At 47.0% G+C, this 25,434-nt stretch overlaps 1 protein-coding gene across 3 annotated transcripts; it reads left to right on the top strand.

Moving 5' to 3' along the window:
* Nucleotides 1–1,041: 1,041 nt before the first annotated feature.
* On the top strand, nucleotides 1,042–24,886 carry COPZ1 (coat protein complex I subunit zeta 1). Of its 3 annotated transcripts, XM_084836704.1 has the most exons (10): nucleotides 1,042–1,082; nucleotides 1,735–1,858; nucleotides 15,075–15,143; nucleotides 16,731–16,812; nucleotides 18,569–18,660; nucleotides 19,078–19,133; nucleotides 20,438–20,515; nucleotides 20,705–20,756; nucleotides 21,125–21,163; nucleotides 21,787–24,884. In XM_084836704.1, exons 2-10 carry the CDS (start codon nucleotides 1,781–1,783, stop codon nucleotides 21,832–21,834), a joined length of 594 nt encoding a protein of 197 aa, XP_084692830.1. In that variant the 5' UTR covers nucleotides 1,042–1,082; nucleotides 1,735–1,780; the 3' UTR covers nucleotides 21,835–24,884. The 3 variants fall into 3 exon arrangements, with proteins under 3 accessions (XP_084692830.1, XP_084692831.1, XP_084692832.1); XM_084836705.1 differs by lacking the exon at nucleotides 1,735–1,858 and having other exon boundaries at nucleotides 21,787–24,886; XM_084836706.1 differs by lacking the exons at nucleotides 1,042–1,082; nucleotides 1,735–1,858 and having other exon boundaries at nucleotides 14,806–15,143.
* Nucleotides 24,887–25,434: the final 548 nt, after the last annotated feature.

Here is a 25,434-nt window from a genome sequence, read left to right as displayed (position 1 = left end):
TTTTAATTGTATAAGTTTTAATGTTGTAAAGCTGCCCAGTATTGGGGAAAAGGCAGGTTATAAATAAATATAACAACAACAACAAAGCCCCATCTGCTCTAATTATGGCTACAATCCTATGGTCTCTTACTGATGAGTAAGCCCCTTTTAATTCACTTCTTACTTCTAAATAAAAATACACAGGACTGCACTGCATGTCTGCATAACACCTCCTCTTGCGCTCAGCAAACATCTTTCATTTCCCTCTAGCCTAGCTATTTACAATCCACACCATGTGTGTGCATATAAGTCAGCGTAACACTTCATATGATGAAGTGGATGCAGTCCACGAAAGCATATGTCATAATAAAATGTGACAGTCTTTAAGGTGCCGCAAGACTCTGCTGTTTTTGCTACAGCAGACCAACACAGCTCCCCCTCCCGCTCCCCCTTTTTTTTCTTTTTTGTATAACATTTATAGTGAGCTCAAAAGCTTGCTCACGTCCTTGTAACTTTATCCAGATAGTCCTAATGCAGCTATTATGCTATCGATAGGATGCTACAGTCTCCCAGAGCCACTAGAATCACCATGGCAACAGCTACCCTCAATCACCCAACCTCCGTCTTAGCCAATACCCTCAAAGAACTTTTTTAGAGCACCGTAGCCCTCTCCTTCTCATTTGCAGGAAAGGCTCGCACTTTTTCCTGTCATGTGAGTGTGGCTGGCCCAATCATTATCCAGGACGAGAATAGCCTAACCGCTTCCTTATTCACCATGGAAACTGTCGTATTCTTCCGTTCCCCGCCTTCCTAAGGATCGGGCTACTGCAAGTGACCGACAGCCTTATTTTCGAATCACAGGCAGAGGTGGGGTTTCAAGGTGAGCCACGCCCTCTCACTGGAAGCTGGCCTTGCTGAAAGAGGTAGCAAGGCGTCCCGGGCAGGTTAGGCGAGGGAGACGGGAGTTAGCCAATAAGCAGTCGCTTAGAAAGGAGGAGGCGGGGCCTGAGGAGAAGATTGGCGTGGGGCCAGCCAATGCTGTACAGCCGCGGCTGCTGCTCCACGTCGGCATCGGGGCGACCAAGATGGAGGCGCTGATCCTGGTAGGAGCCGGAGGGGCAAGAGCGGGGAGAGGGAGCATTCCTGGGGTGCGCGCCCGTTACCATGGAGACAGGCATGTGGGCGTGGCGGAACCAGTAGTTTGTTGCTTGGGCCTAGGTTGGATCCGTCGGGTGGAGCCCTGGCCCAGGTTCTTGGCCGGCCCTATGTCAAAAGAGGGGAGGGGGGCAACTTCTGTTGGTAGGGAGAGCGGAGCTCCAGATGCCGCTTAGAGGCCCTCTGGTGAGCTCCTTTTATGGCAGCCTGCTACAACCTGGTGCCTTCCAGATGTGTTGGCTGAGGATGCCGGGAGGTGTAGGCTAACACATCTGGAAGGCACTAGGTAGGAGAAGTGACAGGGACTCCCTAATAGAGCCTTTATGCTACTAGTAGGATAGTAGGGAGTCTGTCAGCTTCTGGAGGGCTACACGTTCCCCACCCCGATCTAAATATTGCTTTTTGAGCACAGGGTTGCCCTCCTATGGCAGGAGGTTTTGGATCTGTGTTCCAGGGAAACTTGGGGTTCCTCAGTGAGATCATCTGTAGTGGGGGATATATTTCTCTGTCACAGAGTTTGCCCACCACTACCACACATACCCTGCAATGTGCACCTGGCGAAGAGTTCTGTGCTTTAGGGCGCATTCTCAGTTCCCACAGGACCACAAGTAGGGCCCAACAGAATTGGTCATGCCCCACGTGAACCATGTGTGAACCCTGGAGCGCTCCCACAATCCTCTGTAAAATGCAGGGGTTTCTCTACAGAAAAGCCAGTGTGGAAAAGGTAGGTAGAAATTTTGAAAATCACTGGGGAAACAAGACAGTGGATACAGTAGTGTGATCTGTGGCTTACTTGGGCAGTGCATAGATGTCTAAACTATGCACTGATTTAGAGATCTATAGTTTGCCTTTCACTGTGGTCACTCCCAGGGCTGCTTCTGGTAATACTAAAACAATCAAAATAAATAGCAAAAACCAACATTTCAAAAAACCATATTGAAACAGCAGAGCAGTAAAAACAGTAGCAGAGTTAAAACCAGCTCAAATAATATATTAAAAAGATGTAATTTGGCACCAAAAAAGCATAAGAGCACGTTCCATGTGAGCTTTCCATTGAAGATGAGGGCATCTCGAGAAGGGACTCCAAAGATGGCTTTGACAAAGAGAGGCTCGCTGTAGGTTCATAGATAATCCAGATAAGGGTTTCCAGCCTTCCCCCTTCACCAGGATTCCTGGGTCTTTAACGCAGGGATGGGTACATGTGGCCTTCCAGATGTTGTTGGATTGCAGTTCCCGTCATTCCTTACCATTGGCTATGCTGGCCAGGGTTGATGGGAGTTGTAGTCCAACAACATCTGGAAGGCCATGAGTTCCCTGCCCCTGCTTTAACAGCTTCAGGACAGATAGAAATCCAGATAAATCATAGGAAAAGCTTTGCCTGGTGAATTCATTTCTACCATGCAGTTATTACAGGAGGCCTACCAGGAAAGAAAGAAAAAAGCCCAGATCTAGACTGTTGATGGATAGGAATGTAAGAAGAGCCCTGCTGGATCAGACCAAAGGTCTGTCTAGTCCAGCATCTCCTTTGCCCCGGTGCCCAACTGGATGCTTCTGTAGGTGCTTCCAGATGGAGGGTCTTAGCATTACCAATCCAAAGACACTGCACAGCTATTCTGTCGTTCCCTCCTTAATGAATTTTTTATGGAAAGAAAAAGGATGGATGAAGCAGTGGGAAAAAATGGGAGGGTGACAAGTGGAAGACAATGGCAGCTGGACCCCTTTGGGACAGGGTGATAGCATGATAAAGGCCTTGTCTAGAAGCACTCTGGGAAACGAACCGGGATGATATGGAGGCAATAGCCTTCTCTTACTGTTGCCCAATTGACTTATCCTCCAGTTAGAAACCTCACACCAATCTGCTTTTTGAGGCTGAGGTTGCAATTGTAAGCACACTTGCTAGAGAGCAAGTCTCATTGAACCCGATGGAATGTATTTCTATATGCACTGTGAACCTTATTTGCTTGAGGTACAGTCGTTTTCATAAAGAACATAAAGACCATAGGGAAATTGTTCTGGCAAAACACTTGATTTGCTGTAGCCCCACATATCGTATATTGTAAACTGGGAACAGTAAACGTTCACTAGCTGTGGGTTGAATTTGTATGCTCAGGTCACATAGATGGGCCACAGTGTAACTTATTGTGACATTAAGTACTGGTTATTTGTGCCTTAAAAGTGTATATATTATATTTTAGAATTCCTTTTAGCACAGTTTTCCAGGCTGAAGACTTTGAGGTCTTTTGGAGGATTTCCTGCTGCTTTATTCTGAATGAGAGTGATCCTCAATTTGGAATCTCTTTGCTTTTATAAGTTGCTTTGCAGGCTGGGATTGAAACCTTGGTGCACTTGATAAGACCCCTGCCCCCGCACGGTATGGTCTTGGCCCTATTCTGAACATTGGAGAACCACGTGTATGTATCAGATTCTTTGTCAGTCAAGCATATTTTAAACACATGACATGCTATTATCAGAAATATGACTTGTTTCTGCCCCATCAGCAAAACACTGATACTCTTAACACGTTTGAGGATGCTGGGAAGAGTTTTTAATTGCAGGGTCAACCTATGATATTTTGGAACCTGATTTGAAAATCCAAATTATACCCTCTTTGTGTTAAAAGATATAATCGTAAATTGCATCACTTGTAGTTTACTGTCCTGTAATGACACCCCAAATCTGCTTCTAGTATGGCCAGCCCCTGCCTGCTCTATTCAGTTTTAACTTTAATTTTCAGTTTTTAGCTCTTCTATACCAATTGTGATCCCCCCATCTCCTTTTTAAAAAACATTTTATCTACTGTGCATATGACATTTTATGACCTAGAGCAGCCTTCCCCATCCTGGTGCTCCAGATGTTTTGGACTACAGCTCCTAGCATTCCTGACCATTGGCCATGCTGGCTGGGGCTGATGGGAACTGAAGTCCCAAACATGTGGAGGGCACCAAATTGGAGAAAGCAGACCTAGAGGTTATCATCCCATCCCCCTGTTCTGATGCAAATGGCATTGGAAAAGTGTTTTTAAAATACAGTCTAGTAACTACTAGCTTTCTGTCTAAGTATAGTTGGGGGAACAATTATATAGATGCATTAAAGAGAAGGATCTGTTACTGTTTATCCAGAAAAAGTTTTACAAGAAGGCATCTTATCTCCTACTGGTGGGAGTGCTTTTGGGCAGTCCCAGTTTCAGGTTTTGGGGAGCACTTGCGATAAAATTCTTTCAGAGGGCCCACCTCCTCTTCACCTCTTATCCATTACCCATTCACTTGCCTCTGGGCCCAATTGGCTCCAGTTCAGAGAGAGAGAGAGATAAGGCATGCAGAGGTTACTGTTCCTTCTTGTTACTCCTCTCACTGCACACTTGCTCTAGAGGGCAGTTGAATGGGCAGTACCAGCCAAGAGGAGGAACAGTAGAGCAGGAGGCTCCAGGGACCGGAAGTGGGCCCCTTCTTGGAGTGTTGGCCTTGGCTGGTTGCCCAACTGTGCCAGCTTTTGGGGAAGTGTGGCTGATTGGGTGGTAACCCTTTGCTGAATCTGTAGGGCCCAACGGGTACATGACTTGTAAATGATTGCTTCATTTACTGATGTGTGAGAAGTATAAGCAGAGTTATCTTCAGTAGCTCTGGTGGGTGCAGTTGAGTACTTTTAGACTCTGGACTTAATAATCTTATGCCCCCACCCCCCAGTGGCAATGTGCATTACTTCACTTACTTAAAAATGTGGTAAGCCAGTCCTGCTTTTTTACACCCCCCACCCTACTCCACTCATTCTGCTGAGTGTTGCCCTGAACTTCTGCTCCAAAGTCCTGCCTGACGATGCCATTGACTAGCTCTAAGGGGCCATGTGGTATAATGGAAGGAGTGCTGCTCAGCCATGAACCTTACTGGGTGACTATTATTGATACAAAATAAGAATAAAGAAAACTATCTTAGGATGTCAAGTCATCACAATCTGATAAGCAAAGAGACCTAACCTCTCTATCTGCTACTGGCAGTTGATCTCAAGTTGCTACAGTAGTGACCTCATGCCAGTCACTCTCCAGCTAACTTACCTCACTGGGTTGTTGTAAAGATAAAATGGGAAAACTTTACATACAATGACCTAAGCTCTTGAAGGAAGGACAATACACTAATGCGATAAATGTACCTTGCCACATTTTGAAGTACTGCTATTGCTCCTATTCTGTATTAGTTACATTGGCAGCCTGTTAGTTTCCAGGTCCAATTCAAAGTGCTATTTTTGGCCTTTAAAGCCCTAAATAGTTTGGGACAACATATAGGACCTGTCCAAGCATTAAGATCAGCATCAAAGGCCCTGTTCTCTGGCGGAAGAACAAGAGCCATCAGACTGGTGGGTAGTAGGAGCAGGGCTTTTTCAGTAGTGGCTCCACACCTTTGGCACTCCCTCCCAAGAAGATATGTATGGCCTAATTGCTGCTGTCTTTTTTTAAAAAAAGACCAAAGACACCATTGTTCCAGTCTGCATTTGGTACTTAAAAATCATTAGCTACTGTTAGTGTTTGTGAGTGTGTGTTTTTAATTGTAACTGTTTGTCTATGTTTTGCAGTATTGTATACCGCCTTGTGAGGGCAGTGTGCCATTAATGGCAGGTTAAAAATCTCTTAAATAATAATGAAATAATAATTTCCATGCAGCACTATCGATGTGCATGCCAGTTTCCAAAGAAAACAACAAGAAGACAGGACCTTGCACCAAGGAGCTTACAGTCTAAAATTTTACTCTGAAAAGGCAATGGAATGGGGGAGGGAGGGAGATTGAGATGATGGTAAATGAAAAGAATATGCACTCAGTTTGAGATGAGTAACTTCTCGCTCCATCCGACTAGCTTGATTCCCAGACTTGAATGGGTGTATCTGACACTCACCAAATCAAGAGAGAATACAACGGCTTTAAGGACAGACCCCCCCTCAGTGATAGATTTGAAAATCTCTACCAAGTGTTTAGGGCTTCAAGAATTAATGTATGGGTAGTGGTCTCTGAGACCTCTCTCAAACCAGACAACACAATTATGGTATTAAAGAATATATATATTTATTGCTCAAACGGTCCCAGAGAATATCAAGCTTTAGCTAAGATGAGGCAGATTACAAAATCTCTAAATACACACGTGATAATCACTAAGAGTATAATGAAAATAGTAGCAAGCGTATTGTCAACATAGTAAATCCTGGGTTCCTCTCAATCTAACACTCAATATCAAAGTTTCATATTTATCTAAATGGAAGGCATGGTGGGAGAAGCCAGCCTTGGCACATATGATGGGTTTCTCATTCTCCCAGGATCTCTCTCCCAAGCAAATCAAACCCTGGTCTTTTAGAACCCCATGATGGCGACGACCTCATCCGTAGTTGCGGACCTGGTCATACCACCATTCCTGTTGTTCTCCATGTAACCAGGCCTGCTGTTGGCACCAGTAACTCCTAGATGAAGGTCTCCCTGCTAAACTAAGCAGCTGGCTGCTTCCAGACTGAGGGGAGATATGAAAGCGCTCTTCAAGTACTTGAAAGGTTGTCACAGAGAGGAAGGCCGGGATCTCTTCTCCATCATCCCAGAGTGCAGGAGACAGAATAATGGGCTCAAGTTACAGGAAGCCAGATTCTGGCTGAACATCAGGAAAAACTTCCTGACTGTTAGAGCAATATGACAATGGAACCAATTACCTAAGGAGGTAGTGGGCTCTCCCACACTGGAGTCATTCAAGGCGAGGCTGGACAGCCATCTGTCAGGGATGCTCTGACTTGGATTCCTGCATTGAGCAGGGGGTTGGACTTGATGGCCTTGTAGGCCCCTTCCAGCCCTACTATTTTGTGATTCTGTGATTCTAATACCTAACTGACCCACTTGTGGCAGCCTTCCTTCAGTTCCAAGAATACATTCCGTTATTCATAGTTATCTCCCAACATGTACATGGAACTAGCCACGTCTACAAAATACAATATATTCTTATCAGTTCCATGCAGCACAGTGCATATTCCACTATAAGTTCAGTTACATGTATCTAGATGTAGTTATGATATGGGATAAAGGTTTGTGGTTCAACGAAGTGGTGGGCTTTGAGGAGGGATTTATGGGAGGAAGAGGGGTGGTGGCTGAGGCACCGTGCAGGTGTTCTGGGAGGCAGCTCTAAAGATAAGGAACAGTAAGGGGGGTGTCATTTGAAGGAGGAGGAGGAGACCTTTGGATGATTGAGGGTAGCAGAGCTAGATGACCATATGGCCAGCAGAGTTTGTTATTTTAGCAATGCAATCAATATGGATCGCTTTAATAAAATAATGATAGCAAAATGGATGTTTTTAAGTTGCATTCTTAGTACATAGAGGCCCCTTTTAATTTTTCATAATTGTAGTCACTGTGTGTTGAACTAGCGTGTAGCCAGAAATAATATGCGCACCTGAGGAATATTCACATACTAGGTTGTATGCAATGTTGTTGTTCCATCAGAGGAAGGTAGGCTGCTGGTGGAATGGATTTCCTCTCCCCTGTGCACCTCCCAAATCTGCTCTGGAGAGTGTGACAGAAGTGGGAGAAACCCTAAAATGGGTGGGCCTCCAGATGCGTTTGGCTACATCTCTCATCAGTCTCTGTCAGCATGGACAATGTTCAGAGATTATGGGAGTTGTAGTCCAAAACATCTGGAGGGCACCAATTTGCCCAACCCTGCCCTAAAGGATAGGAAGAGAGACCCTTCCTGGCCCCAATGGACTGCTAGTGGGATTTCTGAATAATAGTTGCCAATGCAGCCTTCTGCCGAGGAGAGGATTTGGGTTTTGAGCGTGTTACATTCTATAGCACGGCTGCATTGATGCGAACACAGGATGCTGTTTTGCTGCAGAGCATGTGCCACTTTTCCCAGGTTGCTTATCTAGACTGAGAATGGAGTGATTTGGGGGCTGTGGTATCTTAGCACTGTGTCTACTTTCCCTTCTTTTCAGGAAAGGCTTGCCTTGCGTACAAGCTGTACTGGCCCTAGGCAGCCTGATGGGAATGGCCCTTCCTCCTCCGTGTAGCTCTCCGATTGCCTGCAAATAAAACAGCACAGATATATTTCTTGCCACCTCATCTCCCTCACCAAACACTCCCCTTCCGCGGGGTCCTGGCAGCTGTAAAATCTTTATGGCGATGCTGCTGCTATCACACTGACCATCTGGGCTGTTGCACACCTAGTTTAATTGATTGAAGTTTAATTTATTGAAACTTCAGAATTAAATGATCAGAATAAACTGTGCAGTAACTCTTAACGTCTTGTTTTAATGGTTGATTGCTCCAGGCAGCCCTTGGCTTGAACTGGAAGCCTCCAGAGAGAAATTTATGCTGCTTTTGGCCTTCTAGTCAGCGCACATTATAGATTTGAAATGTGTGTTTATTTGCTGTCTCTCCGGCGGAAGCTTGTCTCTCTGGCAAAGAGATGTATAAATTCTCCTCTGATGCTTATACGGTAAGCATTTATTCTAACTTTCTGAAAGTAAGGCAGGAGGGAGACACGGCCTTTTGCCCCACATCTATGGCTTCGCTTCGTCCGGGTCAGGGGCCAATTATTCCCTCTGATGGGATTTGTATGGATTATTGGCTGGCTAGCTTTGGGGCATCGCACTGTTGCGCCTGCAGTTTCAGAGGGCTTCGGTGGGGAATCTGGACTCCCCATCTTGCTGTAAAACAAAAATTCTCAAACTGCGGTCTGCAGGCATTGCCCACGGGGCAGGTGAAATATTATAGGAGGGGAGGTAAAATTCCCATTGCACATCTGCCTGCCTCCTAAGTTTGCCAGGCAAATTTATGTGCTTGTGTATGAATGAGACTGAAGGCAACAGAAGGACAATCTAAATTTGTCTACCTTGTTGCTCCTGCACTTGATAATGGATGAGCCACGGGGGGTCCTGAACCAGTCTCTTTTTTCCTCCTCCTCCTTTGTATGTGGCATGATAGTTTCCATTGAACTGGCGAGAGAGCCCTCCACAAAATGGAAACCTCTTTAGAGCCATGGTTTTCAAAGTTTCCTGCTTCACAGATCTCTCTTCAAATGGACTTGCCTGCTGGGGAACTCCAGGACCATTGACCACAGATCTCCTGCTTGTTGCAGAGCCTTCTGGGAAGTCCTCTTCGAATGTGTGCTCAGTTCATACAGCATGCTGGCCAGTCCTGTTGGGCCTCCCCACTGCTTTGCATGAGGTGAGAGTGTGCCCTGGAGCAGACCTGAGTTTTAGGAGATGACTGGTAGCAGTGGCCACAGCCATTACTGATCTTCTTATCTGAGGAACCTCCGATAAGCTGCCGAGGAATCCCAGGCTTCGCTGGAGCATGCTGTGAAAATAAATGCATCAGACAGTGTTGAGTACTTCCAGTCCATAACAGTTCTAGGATCTGGACTATTCTCTGTTAGAATTATGACTGACTGCCCTGTCGTGATGCTGGCCCAGAACCGCAGGAGGCTGCAGTGGCCAGTGATCATTCCTGACTCATTGTGGTGTTCCATGACATACAGGCAGGTTGCTTTGCAGGGAGGAGAGGGCGCCTGCTGTCGGCTATTTCAAAATGTGGGTGCCTGTCCCATGGGTTATAATAGCTCTAGGGTCTGATCCTGAGAAGAACCCATGGCTGTCAGGCACACGAGTCTCTCAAAAACAGAGAAAAGGCATGCTTTGCGCTGCCTCTTCAGTCTTGCTCTCGTTCAGTGGGACAGTGGCTTGGATCAGGCTTAGAGCCGTAGAGAAGTGGATCCGCCTGTTAATCTCCTCCATGGATGAGCCTGCTGCTGCTCCCGCAGAGGGGCTGTTGCAGCGCTTGAGGTGAAGTTCTGTTATACACTCTGACTGTGGCTACGTGGAAGTCAGTGCATCACAGAACTTTGTCTCGAGAGCTTTCCAGCATCCAGCAGGGAAGAGCTGTGTCTCTTCTGGTCCTTCCTTTCTCTTGCCCCACAGGGCCTTTGGGAACATAGGAAGCTGCCTTATATGCTGAGTCAGACCTTTGCTCCATTGAGCTCAGTATTGCCTACGCTGACTGGCAGCAGCTCTCCAGGGCTTCAGACAGGAGTCTTTCCCAACCCTACCTAGAGATGCCAGGGATTGAATCTGAGACCTTCTACATGCAAAGAACTATGGCCCTCCCTTTTGAAGTCTATTGAAGCACCCCTTCCTTATAAGCACTAACCACATCATCTCATTGAGCCACAGGCATGGCAGGGAGGTGGCACACATGTGTTTCTGCAGTTTGGCCTTGTGTGCACATGTTTTAATCTCTCTCAAGTGCTGACATAGGCACATATGGGCTGCATCTTGGCCTCGTGGTAGAAGCTATAACTGTGGTCATTGTTCTGGCAAGCTGGCACTGGTCTGGGCCACATCATGTGCTACTGTTCAGTGTAGAGCTTTCAGTCTTTCCCAACACAGGACTTACTCCAACATGGGGCCCACTATTATTCTTTTTTTAATCATACATATGCATCTTTTTCTTTGTCTGGCTAGGGCAACCAGGTGGGAAAGAGGGCAGTTCTCTTGGACCTTTACTAGGGGTACAGAAGTGTGTAGCCTTTGCAAATGCAGCTTGCTGTGCAGGGGCGAGCCAAAATCTCTTTTCTTTGCAGCTATTAAAAGTAAAAGAGCCCTGCCTTCCTTTGCTTCTAGCCACCCCCCACTTTCTGTCTCTTTAAAAAAGTATTCCGGGGTGGGGGGAACAGTAGCGCTACCATTGGTACAATTGACGTGTGGATCTCAACCCATCAGTTGAAGGTGGATGGTTTAGAGAATGACAACTGCAAAAAATGTGGTGGGGCAGGCTGTGTGTGTAATACTGTACTCCTAACTCCTGTGGTTTTATATCTCTTGATACTGTTTTCAGCAAGGTTGCTAATTAGCCACCATGGTCCTGGGGCTCCCCCTTGTGGTGAAGGGCTAGAAGGTTGATCTGTGTTTGGGTTGATCTGTGTTTGGGACACAGAAAGGAGCATGTCCAGGAGGTCAGGTTGGCCTGCCTAGGGCTTTGATACAATAGTCCTACAAATTGGGCCTTTCCGATGACGATGATGAATAGCGCAATCAGTGTACAAGTATGTCTCGTGGAATCTGTCTTCATGGTACAGGAAGGTGTTAAATCCAGGGCACTCTGGATTGGTGACTTGTTGGCAACAGCCACCTCTTGAAGTAGTCAGTTCTGTTCCGGTCATTGAGCTCACCTGCCCCATTGTATTTGCACAGGTGTGATGTGCCATAAATGTTCCCTTTCTGCCCTACAAACTTTTGGGTGTGGTACTGGTAGAGTCATCCTGTGCCACATGGATCCTCTTTGAAACAGGTACATTCTCATATAGGAGAATTTGGGTCCTGCTGTGGTGGTGCTGAAGCAGCCCCAGGTGCAAACAGGGTAGGCCTAGAAGCAGGTTTTTCTATGGAGGAGTTTGAAATGAGACCTCCTTCTTCCCACAGTTGGCTTATTCCCCATTGGACTTAGGGTGGGGGACTCCCAGCACCTAGAGCCCTGCTTCCATGCGATGTCATCCCATGCTGCAGGGGTGCATGTATGTGAATAACATGGGTGGTGCCGATCACATAGGTCCTTCGCCACCCACCTAGACAGAAGGGTGCAGATTGGGTGGGAAAGACCCACAAGATCAGCCCTGTTCAGGTGGTCACAGTGTGGAGTTATGCCATGTGGAAGGCGCTCCCATGCTGCTGAGAGCGCATGTGAGTGGGAGGGGCTTAGCCACTGTAAAAATAATCTTCTGTCAAAAGTCAGGGGAAGCAAGGAAGGTTTTTCTGCTGTAAAACACTTGCTCTCCTTGTTTGAAGCTGCCAGTGAGGTGACCTGACCTGAGAACTGTTGGCACCATCTGGGCACACAGTCTTCGTCCTTTAGCCTCTGGCTAAGGCAATGCTACAGATGCATTCAAGAATTCAAGCCTCTACAAACCCATTCGCCAGGCTGAATATGGCCCAGCAGCAATCCATTGTGACCTGCCTGGTACTTGACAACTTCACTCCCATTTTTCTCCCAGTCCCATACAGGCACCCTTGGTGGTAGGCTGCCATACATGGCTGGTGGGCTGTGCTATGCTCAGTGGATCATGAACTGTGCAGACCTGGAATTATCGTGCAGACCTGACACGATTGTGCCCAAGCGCCCTCTCCCTCTGAGCAGAGCCCAGCCAGCTCCTTGGTATACACCTGAGCTGAGGGCAATGAAGCAAGAGGGGAGACGGCTAGAACGCAGGTGGAGGAAAACCCGTGCTGAGTCTGACCGAACACAGGTAAGAGCCCACTATCGAGCCTACTCTGTGGCAGTGAGGGTGGCAAAGAGACAGTTCTTTTCCACCAGCATTGCATCTTCTCAGTGTCATCCAGCGGAGATTTTCTGAGTGGTTCACGGCCTGTTACATTCTGGGCCAGGGAAAGAGACTGTGGAACCCTCGGTTGCACGCTGTGACAAGTTTGCATGGCACTTTGAAGATAAAGTTGCTCAGATTCATCATGAATTGGACACCACGATTAATGCAGTTCCATTGGTAGAGGCATTCAGAGCACCGTCTGGTCCAGTTTTATTGGATGAGTTTCAGTTACTCAGGCCTGAGGATGTGGACAAGGTGCTTGGCCAAGTCTGATGGACCACTTGTGTGCTTGACCCTTGCCCTTCATGGCTTATTAAATCAAACAAGAGGGGATGTCCAGCTGGGTCCAGGAGGCTGTAAATTCCTCCTTGAGAGAGGGAGTGGTGCCTGCTGCTTTAAAAAAGGTGGTAATTAGACCATTCCTGAAAAAGCCTAACCTGGACCCAGGGGATGTTAACAATTATAGGCCACTGGCCAACATCCCCTTCCTGGGCAAGGTGCTTGAGCAGGTGGTTGTAGGACAGCTCCAGGCACTGTCGAATTAAATGGATTATCTAGGTCCATTTCAATCAGGCTTCAGGCCTGGTTTTGGAATGGAAACTGCCTTGGTCGCCCTGTGGGATGACCTCTGCCGGGAGAGGGACAGGGGGAGTGTGACCCTGTTGATTCTTCTGGACCTCTCAGCGGCTTTCGATAACATCAACCATGGTATCCTTCTGGATAGGTTGTCTGGGTTGGGAGTTGGAGGCACTGCACTACAGTGGTTCTGCTCCTACTTGGATGGCCAATTCCAGAAGGTGGTGCTGGGGGATGATTGCTCTGTGCCATGGCAATTGTGCCATGGGGTTCCACGGGGCTCTATTTTATCCCCTATGCTGTTTAACATCTACATGAAACCGCTGGGGGAGGGTATCCGGAGGTGTGGGCTGAGGTGCCATCAATATGCGGATGGCACCCAGCTCTACCTCTCTTTCTCATCAAAACCAGGTGAGGCAGTGGCTGTTCTGAATCAATGCCTGGGCACGGTAATGGACTGGATGAGGGCCAATAAACTGAAACTCAGTCCAGACAAGACGGAGGTGCTGTTAGTGGGTGGTTCGTCTGCCCAGCTAGGTGATATTCAACCTGTTCTGGAGGGGGTTGCACTCCCCTAAAGGATCACGTTCGTAGTTTGGGGGTGCTCTTGGATCCAGAACTGTCCCTTGAGGCACAGGTGAACTCAGTGGCATGGAGCACTTTTGATCAGCTTAGGCTGGTATACCAACTACGCCCTTATCTGGACAGAGATGGCCTAGCTACAGTGATCCATGCTCTGATAACTTCTCGTCTGGATTACTGCAGTGCCTTATACGTGGGGCTGCCTTTGAAAACGGTCTGGAACTTCAGCTGGTCCAAAATAGGGCAGCAAGATTGTTAACAGGGACTGGCCTGCGAGCTCATATTACACCAGTACTTTTTCAGCTGCACTGGCTGCCAGTCCATTTCTGGGCCCGATTCAAAGTGCTGGTATTAACATTTAAAGCCCTTAATGGCTTGGGGCCAGGTTATCTGAAGGATCGCCTCCTCCCATATGTGCCTGCCCGGACCTTAAGATCATCCTCAGCGGCCCTTCTCCATGAGCCCCTGCCAAAGGAAGTGAGGCGGGTGGCTACTAGGAGGAGGGCTTTTTCTGCTGTGGCACCCCGGCTCTGGAATGAGCTCCCTAGTGAGGTTCGCCTGGCACCTACATTGTACTCCTTTCGGCGCCAGGTGAAGACCTTTTTATTTTCCCAGGCATTTTAGCATTTTAGCTTTCTAAACTTTTAGCTTTGCTGTTTTAAATCTGTATTTTAAACTCCTGCGCTGCTGCTAGGTTTTATTGTGGTTCTATTGTTATATTGTGGTTTTAATGTTCTATATATTTTAAATTGTTTTATTGTGTGCTGTTTGGTTTTAATTTTTGTGAACCGCCCAGGGAGCTTCGGCTATTGGGCGGTATAGAAATGAAATGAAATGAATGAATGAAAGAAAGAAAGAAAGAAAGAATAAATAAATAAATAAATAAATAAATATTGGTTGGACAGGTGGGCCTTTGTTATGTATGGTCTCAACTGCTCTTTCAAATTATTTCATATGCAGGGCATATTGAAATTGTACCAGGTGAGAATGGTACTTACATTTGGCATACAGTTCAGCAGCTTGAGAATCTCAGCTGTCATCTTAAAGGGGAAAAGAAAGGCAAGTTTCTGGTCTTCATGACTTTGGAGCTAAGCTTGAAACCATGTGGGTAGTGACATGAAACCTTGGAAACCAGAGTGTGACTCTGCAGTGGTTAGCAAGTGGGTTTTCAGTCTTCCTCCCTATGCCTAATAGAGGGGGAAAGAAGCAAATGTATTCAGATCTGCTTAATTTGTGCGACTTGTTCTCATCACAAAACCTGGATTAATTTTGGCACAGAATTCAGACAATATTGTGGCTTCACTTATGCACAGCTCCGCTCTATGATGCCACCCATCTCTGTGGCCTCACTCCAAGGTGGGTTAGCCTATAGTGCTCAAGCTCCAGATGGAGGGAGCAGCACATGGCATTGGTTGGATGGAACCATGATATTGTGCTTTCCTTTGCAGGAGCCGTCTCTCTATACAGTAAAAGCCATCCTGATATTGGACAACGATGGGGACCGTCTGTTTGCCAAGGTGAGCCTTCTTAGGATCCGGAAGGAGTGGGTAGGTGCAGGGCTCTAAGGCAGGGGCTGGGCAACTTGTGGGCCTCCCGATGTTTTGGCCTACAACTCCCCATCAGCCCTAGCCAATATAGCCAATGGTGAGGGATCATCTGGGGGTGGGGGGCACAAGTTGCCCAGCCCTGCTCTAAGGGGTCCAAGCAAGGCAGCATGGCCGAGTGGTCTTACAGTGCTCTTATGGCAGCCAACTGGGTTGCTTTCTGAGTGAGAAGAACGTTGCTCTGCCTACCTGTTCCTATTGAGACAGCACGAGTCTTCTCTTAACTCTTGCTAGTAGATGCTTACTCATTTCATTCATTCATTACATTTCTGTACCGCCCAATAGCCAAAGCTCTGTGGGAGGTTTACAAAGAGTAAAAACCTTAAAAATACAATATTGTACATAATAAAAACAATTTATATACAAACATATAAACAGCCGGCACGCACATATACACAGTCATGCACCCCCCCCCCCAATTTTAACAAGCAACAATAAGAAATCCTAGCACCCTGTTATTACACACTTATCCAGAGGACCTTTTCCTTTGCTGCCCCTCAGCTGTGGAATGACCTGCCGGTTAAAATGAACCTGCTGACCTCTTTGAATGTTTTAAAGTGGGAATTAAAGACCCTATTATTCCGGCAGGCCTTCCCTTTTTAGAATTCTTATTTCTCTTCGCTGATTGTTATATACTGTTTCTAGGCTGTATTGTTTTTATTGTAGGTTGTGTTTTGTGGTTTTGTGGGGTTTGTTTGTAAAATTGTTTTTAACTCCGCATGCTGCCTAGAGTATTTTGTATATAGGCGGGTTATAAATTTAATAAATAAATAAATATCACCAGGGACACTCCAGCATTTTCTGCAGTTCGCATTCATTCACATATAGGCCTTCCTTGCAGGAGTGACTAACATCCGATTTTTCTACACAGTCCTTGGTAGCTGCAGGATTGTTTGCCTGCCATGCTGTCCCACTCACTTCATCGGTGTCTGCTGAAGAGGTTTCCCTTTTCCTTCACTATGCTACCATGCCCAGTTCTCCACTTGCTGCCTTGGCAGAAGAGGGAAGTGTATTCCCCTGCCCATAGCTAAACTGGTGTGATTCACTGGAGAGTATATGGGATCTAGGTTTGAATCCCAGCTGAGCCATTCCTTCACCCAGATGGCCCTGTCTCTGCCACATCTTAGGCTTTTCAGTGAGGTTTATTGCGATGGGAAGCAAATGTTGTTACTCTTTCCATACCTTAAGAGTATAGCAGATTGTACATTACAATCAGGGGTTGGGAACCTGTGGCCCTCAGGAAGCTGTTGGACTCCAGCTCCATCATTTCTAGCCAGTATGGCCAGTGGTCAGGGATGGTGGGAATTGTAGTTCAACAACATCTGGAAAGCCACAGGTTCCACACCCCTGATAGAAATGAATAAAATGCGTGATTTATTTAGTTTTTAAATAACAATCACATTGTCACATTTGTGAAGCTGACTTGAAAAGTATTTGAACCTGGCAAGTTGTTTGCATGCTGTAATTCCCATGGGCGGAGCCTTTTCTTTTCCCCTACAGTATTATGACGACACCTATCCCACAGTCAAGGAGCAGAAGGCCTTTGAGAAGAATATTTTCAACAAGACCCACAGGACAGATAGTAGGTTCTGCCTGGGAGTGTGATGGGAGGAGGGGCAGGTGGGATAGCAATATAGAGAAGGTTAACTGATCTCTTCTGAGGTCCTTTTGGGAATCTCTGAAGGGAGGCCGATCACCAGTGACTGATCTGTGGCCCTCTTATCATCTAAAAGGCGAGTAAGGAGAGAGGGACATAATCGAGATTTGTATCATTGAGCATTGTATGGAGAAAATGGAGAGGGAAAAGTCTTTCTCCCTCTCTCATAACACTAGAACATGTGTGTGTGTGTGTGTGTGTGTGTGTGTGTGATGCAATCAATGGTGGGGGATCCAGGTCTGACTAAAGGAAGTCCTTCTTCACGCAGTGCATAGTTAAACAATGGAATTTGCTACTACAAGATGTGATGACATCACATCTGCCAGCTTAGACAAATTAGACAAATGCATGGAGGATAAGGCTATCAATGGCTACTTGTCACGATGGCCATATATTACCTCCAGTATTGGGCAGTATGCCTGTGTTTACTTGTTGCTGGGGAACATGAGCTGGAGGGTGCTGTTGCACTCATGTCTTGCTTGTGGGCTTCCCAGAGGCATCTGATTGGCCACTGTGGGGAAACAGGATGCTGGACTAGATATGCCTTTGGTGTGATCCAGCAGGGATCTTCTTATGTTAAACTCTCAATGAGAAACTGACTTTGAAAGTACAGAATATCTGATACATTATGTGTCCACATAGCTCTGTTGTCGTGATGGGGGATGAGGGAGACCAGGCATGTACTTAAACTGCCCTGGTACCATAAGATGAAAGGCGGTATATACATATTTTAAATCAGAGGTGCAGAACTATTTTAGGGTGGTGGCTGGTTCCCCCCCGCCCTGGTTCACAGTGAGCCAGATAATGTCAGGGGGTGTAGCCTTGCCCTTGATGTCACCTCCCCCTTTTCTCTCCGTGCCTCCTTCCAGCACGGAGAAAGGGACTTGGCTGGTGACAAGAGCAGCATCTGGCTTTGCACAGCTCCTGGCACCCCCTTGGAGACTGGAGATAACTACGGGGATGTGGGGTGGCTGGGATTGGAAATAACCGTGAGGATATGGGGCGGGTGCTGCTCTCCCTAGCACAGGCTTTGCGTGGCTGCCCTGCATCCCTGCTACTATCTTCAATTAGAGATACCAGCAGGGGATGCCCTCTGAGGGGATTCTTCCAGCGGGCTGGTCTTAGAGTTTGAGTCCAGCCCCTGGAGGAACCCCAAGAGGCTCCGTGGGCTGGATTAGGGTGCTTGTGGACCAGAGGGTCTGCACCCCTGTTTTAAATCAATAAATAAGTCATTCCATTCAAGTGCCCTTCTCTGCAAGCAGCTGCTCTATATACATTTGCTGAGTTAGTGCAAATTGAGGGGTGGATTCCACACTTGGATGTGTGGTAGTGTGCAGCTGGTTTGTGTAATGTTCTTTGCAAGTGGGCAGGATTGCTGGTGCAGTTGCAGGGGTGGTGTCCGCACTATGTTGGACGTAGTGCTGGACCTGAGCTGTAGTGCACTACAGCAGTCCAATTTAAACAGACATGTGGGTGCTTCTTTTCATGAGGTGGTTCTTCCCCTAGCAGTGCAAACTCACCCTATCGTTTGTGATGCCTCTAGATATCACGTTATTCCTAAGCCCTTGTTAAAGGGAAAAGGTGGTTCTACTGGAGTATTACCCTTCTTCAGAACTGGGAATGTCTTCATGTACTCTTCCTGCTCTCTTTTCGCTTAATTTTGTCCCCTTTCCCTCCCTAGGTGAAATTGCCCTCCTAGAGGGGCTGACAGTTGTTTACAAGAGCAGCATCGACCTGTATTTCTATGTCATCGGCAGCTCCTATGAAAATGAGGTGGGTAATCCTGACAAGGCAAAAACTCTTTGTGTCGCTTATGCAGAAGCATGCATGGTTTCAGTCATCCTGCCTTCCGTATGAAGTCTGTTATTCATACTCTTTGTTTTGTGTGATATTTCCCCCCACAAATCACGTTTGAAATGCTGGTCATCACTGGAAAGCTGTGGCAAGGATGGTTCATTGAACCTTGCCTGTCCTTCCCCCCCGCCCCCGCTCGCTCAAGGAATTGATAGCTTCAGAGACTGGGACATCAGCAGCAAAAAGCTTCATTTTCCATACTGTTTTCTGGGGCCTGGTAATGGATGCCAAGCTGTTGCCCCTCTAGGTGTAAACCCCAAATGCTGCAGAGCTGGCTTGGCCTAGGGTAGTTCTGGGTGTGTGCACTGATTGTTTATGTCTGTGATTCCTTTGCAGCTGATGCTCATGGCTGTGCTCAACTGCCTTTTCGACTCACTCAGTCAGATGCTGAGGTAAGAATCTCCTTTCTGGTCATGTCCAAACCTGTTGCTCAGGGCAGGGTGAAATTTGGGAGCAGGGTAAAGAGGATTTTGTGTCTTGAAGATACCAGGTTTGGGGTTGGGTATACTACTAATAACACACTCACTTAAATGTGTGTGTGTGTGTGTGTGTGTGTGTGTGTGCTGAAATCCAAGTAAATTGGTTTTGTCAGTTGATTTAAGTGTATTGAACCGGTCTTGTGAATGCTTCACTGTCTAGATATAACCCTCAAGTCCTGGTTCATCACAACTCTCTACGTTCCTCCCCCTCCCTCCCCCCTCCCAGGATGTGCTAAGTCTCAGATCCATTGAAAATCTACCCCATATTCAGCCTTCCCCACTCCCTTACAAGAAATGGGTTAAGCAACTCAGTCACCCAATACCATTGGGTGAGGTATGTCAGCCATGATAAGAGCAAATGAAACTTCTCATCTCTCTCCTTTCGGCGGGGATGGGGCAGGGGTGAGTCTGGCAGGAGCGGTCCAGCTCACAGCCATTTGTGAACGGAGAGAGGAAAGAGATCTGCAGGATTTGGCTCCTGTCCAAGTCAGCTGAGCTGCTGTTGCAAGCAGGTGTCTTGTCCCTTTCCACCTGTTGAAGTCGGTGCGAATACTGCAGTGATGAGCAATAGGAAAGACTCTCTTAGTTTATGTATTCTTTATGTTAGGTGTGTCTGCCATGGCACAAGAGAAGCGCAGAGTCTGGCCTCCAGATAATCTTGGCTTTTGTTCTTGAAAAAGAAAATAGACAGATGGCACTAGACAGAAGTTAGAGGCCGACTGACTGAGTGGGACTTTCAGTGGCCAAGGGGGCAGGCTTCCAGGTTCTTCACAGCCTCTGGCTTCCTCACTGATGGATAGCAGAAGCAGAGTATATTATGGCGATCCATAGACGAATAAATCCATATTTCCCCAATTTATGTAGGTTGTGGAATGTGGCTTTTCTTGATGTAGATTATGGAATTCTTTTGTGTGATGTGCATGTATGTACGCACAGTATACGCACCACATTTAAAGGTAGGCCTTTTCTGAGGATTGTGTATGCTGTCCTTGTACCACGGTTTAGGCTGCAAGCAGTGGTATCCAGTGCAGAATGTAGCACTCCAAGATTATCAGCAAGTTGCTAGTCTTCCTGGTTGTACAATAAAGCACTGAAATGTGGGATGTGCCTGGTAAAGAATGTCTGTGTCTGTGCTTTGGATGAGTCAGGCCCTGGGTGCTAAGATTATATCTAGGTCCCAGCAGCTCTCTAAGCGGATTTGGTGTCTTCTTCTGCAGGAAGAATGTGGAGAAGCGAGCCCTCCTGGAGAACATGGAGGGCCTTTTCCTGGCTGTGGATGAAATTGTGGATGGGGGGTGAGTCTAGCCACTATGATATACAGCGGACGAGGGCCAGCAATCTTATGGCATGCATTGCTTTTCATGTCGAAGTAGGACGTGGTGCATACCTGAGTGTGCCTTGCTCTTTGGCCACCTGCATCACTCCTGCTGCCGTGGGTGATTGTAGGCTGACCCAGTGGGTGATTGCCCCTTCACCTCTTACAGGGTGATTCTTGAGAGTGACCCTCAGCAGGTGCTACATAGAGTTGCCGTGCGGGTAAGTGAGCCCCATCTCTCTTCTTCTTCCTTGCATGACTGTCCAGTAGGCCTGATCTTTCTAACCTGGCCCAGCTGAAGGTCACAGGGGGTCCATTGCTTTGCCCGTTTTTAGAACAGAAGGAAACTGGCCGCAATTGTATGGGTTGATAGGGGGTTGCGGGGAGAAGAGGTGGAGGATAGTGCTCCACCCTGATGACTAAATGGCCTTTTGGGGGCCCCTCTGAACCATCCCTAAAACTACTGGATAGGAACTGGGACTGCATAGATTCATGGGCAGTTGAATGTTAAAGAGCGTAGACCTATTTTCAGAAGTGTCCATGAGAATTTCTGTACTGTATCAGACTATTTTCTTCTTCCTTATTTTAGGGGGAGGATGTTCCTCTTACAGAGCAGACGGTCTCACAGGTATGTCATCTGGCCAGGTCTTGTTGGGTATCCTTCATTCAATCCTGCTTGGTGCATTCTTTCCTCCCTGCCCCTCCTTCTACTGAAGCTTCCTGGATGTTACCCCTAAAAGCATTGGTGGAGGCAAGCACTAGTTTATTTGCAGAGCCACCACCCAGGGGACATGCCTGCAATTGCACCACCCAGTTGTGGTTTTGGGAGTCTGATGCAGAACTGAATATGCTACAAATCTTGGCATTCTTTTAAAAACAGCAACTGCCCTAGCTTTTACTCCTTATGGCTGTAGAGATAAGTTTGAAAACATGTTGAGAGGACAAAGAGAAATCCTATGCAGGATTTCCACCTGTCAAAAGGTTAGGGCTTCAGCACTCTGCTTAGCAACAAAAATACTTGCATGTTTCATGCAGGGCCCAGAATTTCAATTTTTTTCGTATGGAGTGTACATGGCCTTGGATTTTCCTTTTTCACTTTGGATATGCGTGCACTATAAATCCCTCTTCCAAGATTTAAGGCCTTTCCCACTGATGGTTTCCCAGCAACCGCACGAGGGTTGTATTTATGGAGAGTTGTTGGCTGGATCCCGCAGGCGGCACATACCTTGACCCTTCAACTTCTATTTGCAGGTACTGCAGTCAGCAAAGGAACAGATCAAGTGGTCACTACTGCGATGAGGAGCCACGTGGCCCCACTGACCTGCTGTGTTCCCAGCTGCCCCCCTTCCCACCTGTCTGTTTCGCACTGACCAAAATATAACATGACCAGTTTTTGATGTATCTGATATCCAGCTTTTTCTGAGTCTCATCACTATCCCAGTGGTTGTTGGTGCTGGCGGAGAGCAGTGAGCAGGGCTGTTTTCACCCTTGCATCTTACTTCAGGGAATGCTCCTCCCTGTAGGGCAGGTGTGCACAGCACATGGGTTGCATACAGCCCCCCAAGGCCTTTACTGCAGCCCTCCAGAGGTGTCCTGACCCCCAGGAACCACCAATTTCCCCACCACCTGTACTTGCCATTCCCTCCCCAGAGATCCTCATACAAGCCACTCTTTCCCCACTGCAGCTACCAAGGAAAGCGTGATCTGTATCAGGATTGCTGGGATGGGTGTGAGTGCAGGTGTGTGCACAGCTCTCAAGCCAGCATCGTATGGACCCTCGGGGCTGAAAAGGTTGTGCATCCCTGCTGTGGAGGAAACCGTCTCTTATCTGGTGTCTTCCTTCCACTCTGGGTGCCCTCCATAATCCAGAAATGCAGGTGCTGCTTTTTAAGAGCTTTCTCCTCTTCTGATCCTCTTCAGCTCCTTTTGCCAGTTTTGTCACTAGGTCAGAACATGATTAGTGTGTGCTACTGAGTTGACTGCCACCCCAGTATATGTTCCCTGCCCTTTATGGGCACGATGATGTGGGGAGCTGGATTCCTCTCCCCGCCCACCAGCCTTCCACCACCCAGCAATGGCCTGGCCCACCTGCAAATCTGTTTTCCCCCAGAAGGCATGATACTAAGGCATCCTTAGTGCCCTGGAATTTCATAAGACTTGGAAGGATCCTCATAGGCCATCTAGTGTAACTCTCTGCTTGGTGCAGTTAATCTCACATCTCCAACAGATGGCTGCCTAGTCTCTGTTTGAAGGCCTTCAAGGAGGGAGGAACCCCTCTCTCCGTAATTGGTTCCACTATCTTACCGTCAAAGAGATTCTCCTAAAGTTCAGCCAGAACATGCCCTCCTATAAGGTAAGCCCATTAGATATAGTTGTGCCCTCTGGGGCATCAGAGGAGAAATCTCCTGTATGACACCCCATCAGGTATTTGAAGAGTGCTATCAGATCTCCCCATCTTCTTCAGGCGAAACATACCCAGTTCTGCCTTTCTTCATAGGATGTGGGTTGGGAGATATACTTGAAGTATGTACTGAAATCAAAGCAGTGACCAAATGGCATTTCCAGGGCTTGGGGTGGGGCTTTAGGGCTATGCATGCTTTTCTGCTCTTCTAGCGAAACCAGAATTAGGCTGTGATCCTCTACCTAATTACCTGCAAATAAGCTCACTTAGGGTGCAATCCTATGCATGTTCAGACAGAAGAAAGTCCTACAACTCCCAGCATGCCCCAGCCAGCATGGCTGGCTAGGGATGCTGGGAGTTGTAGGACTGTTTTCTGTCTAAACATGCATCAGATTGCACCTTTAAACTCTATGGGACTGACTTCTGAGTAGGCATGTAGAGGCTTGCACTATAAATTAAGCAAAGTGGTAAAGATAAAGAGGAATTATCTACATTTTCTTAATTCAGCTTTGCTTGGTGCAGAATTTGAACTGTCTAGATGAAGGACTGGCATTTTTCTACCAGTTGCTGAAAGATCATGAACTCAGCATTTCCCTGCAGCAGAACTTTCCCCCACTCCCCTCCAATATGTACTAGCAGTCAGCAAGCCTACCTCCCACCTGGCCCTCTAGTTGTCAAGCTGGAAAAGTAGAGTAAGTGACGTCTGAGTGCTGTTCTGAATGTGCAAGCAGGTCGCTTTGAGTAAATAGAGTTTACTTGCTTGGCCATAAACTGAAACAAACACTTTGGGAAATAGGGATTGGGGCTTTTTAATATTTTACACTCCCTGACAATTCTAGCCTTCTCCAACCTGGTCCCTGCTAGATGTGTTGAGCTACAACTCTCATCCTCCCCAGCAGGAATACAGTATATTTCTATTCCTTCCAACCGAGGGTAACATTTCATGCATCTAACAAAGCGGCCTTTGACCCACAAATGCTTATGCCACAATCTATTATTTTTTGAAGATGCCACCAGATGGATGCTTCTTTTTGAAGATGCTGTTTTAATGTCACAAATTTTGTTGTTGTTGTTGAGTCATTCAGTCGTGTCCGACTCTTCGTGACCCCATGGACCATAGCACGCCAGGCCTTCCTGTCCTCCACTCTCTCCCGGAGCATGCTCAAGTCCATATTCACTGCATCAGTGATGCTATCTAGCCATCTCATCCTCTGCTGTCCCCTTCTCCTTTTGCCTTCCATCTTTCCCAGCATCAGGGTCTTTTCCAGGGAGATTTCTCTTCGCATTAGGTGGCCAAAATGTTTGAGCTTCAGCTTCAGTATCTGTCCTTCCAATGAGCAGTCAGGGTTGATTTCCTTTAGGATTGACTGATTTGACCTCCTTGCAGTCCAGGGGACTTGTAAGAGTCTTCTCCAGCACCACAGTTTGAATCAATCAATTCTTTGGCGCTCAGCCTTCCTTATAGTCCAGCTCTCACAGCCATACCTTGCTACTGGGAAAACCATAGCTTTGATTATACCTTTGTCAGCACAACTTCCCAGAGTTAAAAGGTGCGTTGTTTCCTCCATTGTTACAGTGGCTTCTTTTTCTTGGATGAGGACAATTCCAAGAGAAGTTATGAAGAACACCTCTTACTGCTTGGCCTCAGGGGATGCATATAAGAAATGGCTCAGCCTTAAGGAATGCACTGGGCAAAGAGAGCTGGGAAGCGGGAGGGCGGGGGGAGCACTTAAAGTCCAGCAAGGTTTCTACAACTGGCAATTCCTCAGCAATATATACCCCCATGGAGGTACTGCTTTGGGTCACTCCACCATCCCCATCTTTGGAAAGGTGGCCAGCAATCTGCACCTGTGTAGCCTGCTTTAGGAAGGAAGTTGCAAGTCTGTAGGTTTGCGTTCTCAGTCCAGACTCCTGATACCTAGCCCTAATAAAGTTCCCCTTTACAGTTTGAGATACAGCCTCTGTCAATCTGCTCCAATAGCTTTTCAAGATCAAGGATGATCAAGATGCACCAGAGGGACCCACTGTCAGGATGACATAATGATGGTTAATCCTGATAACAAATCTGAGTTTTTTTCCTCCCCTTCTGAAATGTATAAATGAAGAGTGGTGGCAGTGTTTTTGAAGGTATTTGGAGATGGCTTGGGTATAGCAAGACAAGCGCATGGATCTGTCTTACACTCCTTTCCCTAAACTAGCTGACTGATCCAGGGGTCTCCAACCTTTTTGGGTCAGTGGGCACATACAGATTTGAGTATGTCATTGGCGCTCTCAAAAAATGGCTGCCATGGTCAGCATGACCGGTCACAAAACATTCATTTCCCAGAAAGCAAACTGGTGAGCCTGATAGAAAAGTAAAATGCCCAAGAACTGAGGGACAAGGCTGATATATGCCATCTCATATTCCAAGTTGTCTTCATTTCTGCAGTACAATTTAAGGTGGAAGGGGGTACACAGAAATTCTTGCTTTTCAAAAAGGTTTTATTGATTTTCCAAAA

This window comes from Heloderma suspectum, chromosome 2, assembly GCF_057233095.1.
Source record: "Heloderma suspectum isolate Gila_16-S chromosome 2, 16-S_ref, whole genome shotgun sequence".
Lineage (NCBI taxonomy): Eukaryota > Metazoa > Chordata > Lepidosauria > Squamata > Helodermatidae > Heloderma > Heloderma suspectum.
This window is presented reverse-complemented; position numbering and strand designations above follow the sequence as displayed.

Excerpts from the sequence above, each read along its gene's own strand:
- COPZ1 (XM_084836706.1), top strand. The coding sequence starts at position 14,949 with ATGATGCCACCCATCTCTGTGGCCTCACTCCAAGGTGGGTTAGCCTAT. Across the intron at positions 15,144-16,730 it reads GGGACCGTCTGTTTGCCAAG|TATTATGACGACACCTATCC; the intron begins GTGAGCCTTCTT and ends TTTCCCCTACAG. Across the intron at positions 16,813-18,568 it reads CAAGACCCACAGGACAGATA|GTGAAATTGCCCTCCTAGAG; the intron begins GTAGGTTCTGCC and ends TTCCCTCCCTAG.